At 34.2% G+C, this 6,108-nt stretch overlaps 1 protein-coding gene across 1 annotated transcript in view; it reads right to left on the bottom strand.

Moving 5' to 3' along the window:
* Nucleotides 1–4,406: 4,406 nt before the first annotated feature.
* The window catches only part of LOC110454204, a gene marked incomplete at its 3' end in the record, with an annotated part of 16,662 nt that continues 14,960 nt past the window's right edge, over nucleotides 4,407–6,108 (bottom strand). The window contains exons 2-4 of the mRNA XM_021503583.1: nucleotides 5,663–5,753; nucleotides 5,159–5,244; nucleotides 4,407–4,494 (exon numbers count right to left, since the gene is read on the bottom strand). Of these exons, the coding sequence (XP_021359258.1) occupies nucleotides 4,407–4,494; nucleotides 5,159–5,244; nucleotides 5,663–5,753 (265 nt within the window). The remainder of the gene's footprint in view (nucleotides 4,495–5,158; nucleotides 5,245–5,662; nucleotides 5,754–6,108) is intronic.

Below are 6,108 nucleotides of genomic sequence, written 5' to 3' on the forward strand. Positions count from 1 at the left end.
CATTATGGTTTCAAAAGAGCTATTACCTTTCTATAATGGTGTCAAATGAGCTATTACGTGTTCATAATGGTGTCAAATGAGCTATTGCGTGTCTATTATGGCGACAAATGAGCTATTACGAGTCTATAATGCTGTCAAATGAGCTATTACGTGTCTAAAATGGTGTCAAATGAGCTATTACGTGTCCATTATTGTTTCAAAAGAGCTATTACCTTTCTATAATGGTGTCAAATGAGCTATTACGTGTCTATAATGGTGTCAAATGATCTATTACGTGTCTATTATTGTTATGTAAATTAACTATTTAAATCTGTTTTTATTCTATCGAGTTATATGGAATCTTCCAAACAATACAATAAATGGTTTTCCTTGATCAGCTATTTTGTTGAAATTCTTTTTCCTATTGGTCAGTTATTTTGTGGTCACTTTTGGTGGGAATACTTTGTGACAGTTTTAGAAGATCCGGCACATACTAGACAGAAACATACATCTTTGACTTAAGTTTTCTCTATTTTGAGATGCGTCGGTAATTTCTCAAATCAAATCACCTGTGGTTTGAAGTGTTTAAAGTGTTGACCGGGTGATTAACGGTTCTAATGTTAAGTGTATTTGATTTTTGAATTGTTGTGCATTTTCTTTCACTAGACAGTATTTATGTATTCATAATAATAATTATCAATAGAATGGTTTTGACTTTTGACTTGTAGATTGATGACTTTGGTTCTTCGTGGCTTTCTGCCATACACGTGATAGATGTAATGCTAACATGTAGTTTTCTTATTATGTGTATTTTAATTGTTAAAATAAGGTTTAAGATTTATTTTCCTATTTCTTTTCGATTAATAAGATCGCTAGAATGCTTAGTAACTATTTTCAAAGATATGTAATTTCGTAAAGATAATCACTATTTATAAATTTTAATTGTCATTTATGCTGTATAATTGTTACAGCATAAACTGATGACAGAAGACAATACTTAGTTTGTTAGAATTCTGTCCATTTTCTATTTTGATGTAATGTACCGGAGAAGCGTTGTGTTAGATGTAATAATAATGATAATAACATAGAACATTTGATATAACGCCCTAGCTATCTAGTCCTATGCCACCTAGGTAATATATCCCTATGTGTGTATGCCTGTGTGTGTGCTCGAGATATAATGTGTTCTGTTTGTAGTGGGACCGTGCTTCCAACGGCATCATATAAAGTGACACTTGAATGCTACATCACAGATACCGTAACATCCACTCCAGACCAATGTATACTCCACCTGGGTTGTTGGAGTTGTGTGGGCAGGAGAAAAACACTTTCTCTAAATATCCATGCGTACGACGACTTCGGGGATCGAATCCCGGCCGTCTGCATGGAACCCCGGATTGTTTATCACTCGACCAATCGGCCCATTATGCTGGATTCCCGGATTTGTTGCAAAACCAGATAACGAAAAAGCATAACGCGTCGCTCAGGTGGCATTGTTGCTGCAATGTGATGATTTTAATTTTCGTTTTATATATTTTAATTATTTAATGACAGTTTGTGTAATGCCAAAGCGGGAAAACAATTGGATCAGTGGGATTCTAACACCCCCTAAAACTGTAGGTATGTTCACAAAGATAGGATTAACCATAACCGCTTTCACTTTTCAAGTCGACGGTTTTTTTTACTGTTGTTTGTTTGATGTCATTTAAAACGTGTTTTATCTTACTGCTACTGGCCCTAAAGACATATTACATGTATGTGTCAATTAAAATTAAATGAACAGGTACTTGCATGGATGAAGTAGTTGTTTAAATGATCACAGTATTGTTACAGTTCTTGTTTTAGACACATGTAAGGCTTGGTAGATTTCTCTCGGTATGCATTCCCATTCCAATTTAATGAAACAAAAATAAAACTTTGCAATAAATAGCCTTTCACGCACTGACACTTACACATTATACTTATTACTTACAAATGAAGGGAGACAACTTTTATAACAACACAAATTCACAGTAGAGGACGTAAAATACTTTTTGTTTGTTTCTATAATACAATTTATGTAACATTTTTATAAATCTTCAAAAACTACTGATTTTTTACACACTTATTTAACAGAAAAATTAAAACAATATGTTAAAAGCGTCATATGACTAGTAGTTAGCGCCTGATAAAGCAGCTCCTGAGATTTCCTTAAAAATTGTATAATAATGCTGATTGTTTTTATTGTGTATCTATGTACTGTAACGCGCTTTAGAGTGGCTTATGTGAGCTAGATAGGGCGCTATATCAAATGTTGTATATTATATTAATTTATCATATATCATAATATATGTAACAGTTTTGGTTAACTATGAGATATTCTTCAATTTTGTGTTGCGACGATTTTGTATAACAGGTAGGGCATCAGTATAGATGATTGAAATTGGTCATGTGTAGATGTGTGCAACGCCTTTCAGTTTCCGCCTATATTGGATGGACATAAAGGTGATGCCAAATTGGCAAGGTAGCATGGCCTTGTACATTATTTCCATCGTCGACTACACATTCCATCCAATGTATTATTTGCGGCAACAAGTGCAGTTGAGGGGCATTATGTCCACGTAACAATTAGGGTATACTAGATTGACAATTTAACACTGACATGAACGCACACAGCAATGCTTTAACAATGATGTTTATATTTAGACGTAGGGAAACAAATTTTACGTTCTTTGCGATCAAGAAAAATATCAAAATCAATTATCTGACCAACGTTAGAGTGGATAACCACCTCTTGCGTAAAGTTGTTATTAAGACATTAAAAGTATAGGAAGGCCAACTACAGTAACACACCAGGTCTTCTCACTGATGGATCAGAACCGGTACAATCACGACAGGAACTTCACATGTTAAAACATTCAGATTAACATACGCTAGTGAATGTGATGTACTGTGACGTTTGTTACTTTATTGACTAAATGACACATCAACACAAGTGATGAAGGAGGAAAACTTCATGACCCATACCCTGTCCAGGTGTCACGTATAGATAGAAAATAAATAAACAAGCTAGAAGACAGAGTTGCAAGCGCTTTCGCCAATTCAATTCAGGCAACCGGTGTTTTATTGAAATAAAAATACAAAAATCTGTGATAAAAAAAGAAGACACCCATGATGCAGAGTTTTAGATTCGCTTCACATTGCAATTTACATGTAAAGATAGAGATACAATTAAAATGTTTTGAACATTGAAGGAACGGAATTATATAATTCACATACATACAATGTATATCGATTCTGTTAGAGAGAAAAAATACATTGTATAAACATGCATCTTAGTTTCCATATTAGTTTTATTAAATAGTAATGAAGGTAAAACGAGACAACATACTCTAGTTTAACGGTAATACCGCGCTGATCGACAATGAACACGTTATCTTAAGTAATTGTGGTTTAGCATTGCTTATCAAAAACAGGCAAACTAACACTTTTATGAAGGGGTTATTGCGCAAAGTAAAACGGCATGATGATATGCTTCCATATAAATAAATGTGAGTTTGAAACACGATGTTCACAGATAAACACAAAACTAATACAGTTATTTGAATAATTGAAGGTTTCAACATATATATAAACGATGAAAGGAAAAACGTTAATTATGTCTTTGACCCATTATCATAAATGATGACTTAGATTTTGTTATTGTCAATGCACTGTCGTTCTTTCCCTGATATCATTACTTGTCTGTCTGATCTATTACTTATCTGCCCAAGTGACTATGTCGAAATTTTGAAAGGCATTTCACACACGGTGCATAAATTTACAGATCTCGTTACGTTACAATCAGCGATATGCCATCCAGCATACAGTCCTATTTCCAAGAAGACACATTCTAAGGAGACTGTATTGTAAGGTAGATAAGTGTACCACTCTGCATTCACTACTTTATCACCAGGGCCCCAGTACGATTCGTTCTCAGCAGCTCTGTAATGTGCAGCAATCCAATAACGTCTAACTCCTGTTAATGAGAGCATAATTGCTGTCAACGACGTGTAAGTAAGTGTTTAAATTTTAAAAAAGAGATAAAAATGACGTCTGTCATTAATTTGTTATTTGCTGTTCTAAGCTCGTTTTCCTTTCCTTCTGAAATTATATTTTGAAAAGAAAAAGATTGAAAACAACGAAGCATTTGTTAGTGATCTGTGAGTATGAAATTAACATTAAAGATGATTGATAAGCTCAACATATCGTTTGTTACATCAAACATCGTTTGTGTTTTGTTTATGCATGTAAAATACGGTTTGAATTTCAAGTAGCCCATCCCGCCATATTCTTTCCTCTCCCCCTCCTACCAACGCTTCTATCTTTCTTCTGTTTGTCCTTCCTTTGTATCTCAATGTGAAAACATCGTTACTATCAGTGCCAGTTATCTCCCTTAACTTGCTTACCTCTCTCTGCCATTTGTGATTTTATGAAATCATTCACCATAGCGTTGTCAATCCTTACAGGTGAGGCATTCCTCGCTTTACAGAACTCCTGTGCAGGAAAAACACCAGGACATAAAGTATAAAACCTTTGCACGCGCATTACCTTGAAAGCAGTTTAATTGTGACATTTTGATGTTAGGAGAGATATTTTACTAACAAACCGCTAGTACGCCGGTCGTTGAGAAGTGCGTGATTAGACTATGTGCATGCTAATTTCCTCCTTCACTTTTAACATTGTGAATAGATACTACTGTATTGATAGTTTAAATAATGATACTTTAATTGAAATCGTTTACATCAAAGATCGGTAATTTTGTTTCAATATCAGAGTAAGTATAGATATTTCTTTTGTAATTCTAATAAGTGAGTCTTATTGTTTTCACTACCGCGGTTTGAGAACATGACATTACAAGGAATCGTCTTAGATTTACATGGTGGGTGTCGTCGATGGCGCAGAATACGTCTATCGTTCCGGGATATAAGGCCTTCTTCTCCCTGTGCTATTTGAAGGGTAATCGTGTTAAGTAGTCCTTTGTTGATAGCTTGTCCTCACTTTATCGATTTTGAGTTCAAAAGACTATTATAATAGGTAGGAGAGACTGATATTATCAAAGGAAATAAAAAAAAAATATAATAAGGAAGTAAATAATATATAAAAGGAGCATGTTGTGAAAATGACGGATGAACATTGAATAAAGAATAAAACCACTTGCCTCACTTTCATCTCCACTTCTGGAACATCCGACAAACAAGTAACACTTGTGGTTGAAAGGTATCCAATCCTCTGAAGGACAAATACCTAAAATGTCACAGCACAGGTTATGACGTCATGCTTCACACAAGTAATTATCGCTGAATTACAGCGTGTCTAGAATATTAAATGTTTCCAAGATGTGAATTATTTTGATTCAATGAATGAGTCATCTTTGTTTATTCATTCGACAAGATTCAATTTCCTTGAAACCAAGAGAAATAACAACTAAATGAATCGATCATGTGACCTACACAATATCTTTCTTCTCGCACTGTTAAGTATAATGTTTTTGTTGGTGCAACATATCAAAGAATCGATCATTTGCAAATATAATTCGTTTTCTCAATTCATTATGTCATGATAAAGTTATAATTTTCCCACAGATGTTTACAGTGTTTGCGTGGAGGTGAATTAATTTAGTAATATGACCAGCATGTGTATTAGTTAAATGAATATGACGTACTTTGCCCGACGCATACGTGGTGTCCATTTCTCTTACTGACGCAAACTTCACTCTCTGAACAAGTGTCATGTGAACAGCTAGAGCTTTCCATCTGAAATAAGTCAGCATCAGCAAAAACATTTAGTTTTTTTCAGAAGCATCTGATTTTAGATAAAGTCTTTAAATGAATTTAGATTAATATCCTTCGAACAGCACTCCGTTAAAAATAAATCATATTTCCGTTTATTTATATTAGATATACTATATATATATAGACGATGTGCTTTCTTTAAATAACGAGAAATTGATTGACCACATATATACCCTCCTCAGCTTAAAAATCAAGGACAGTACAGACGTTTCTACTCCAGCATTACTTAATACATTACAATCAAGAACAGTACAGACGTTTCTACTCCAGCATTACTTAATACATTACAATCAAGGACAGTACAGACGTTTCTACT

This window comes from Mizuhopecten yessoensis, unplaced genomic scaffold (assembly GCF_002113885.1).
Source record: "Mizuhopecten yessoensis strain PY_sf001 unplaced genomic scaffold, ASM211388v2 scaffold7721, whole genome shotgun sequence".
Lineage (NCBI taxonomy): Eukaryota > Metazoa > Mollusca > Bivalvia > Pectinida > Pectinidae > Mizuhopecten > Mizuhopecten yessoensis.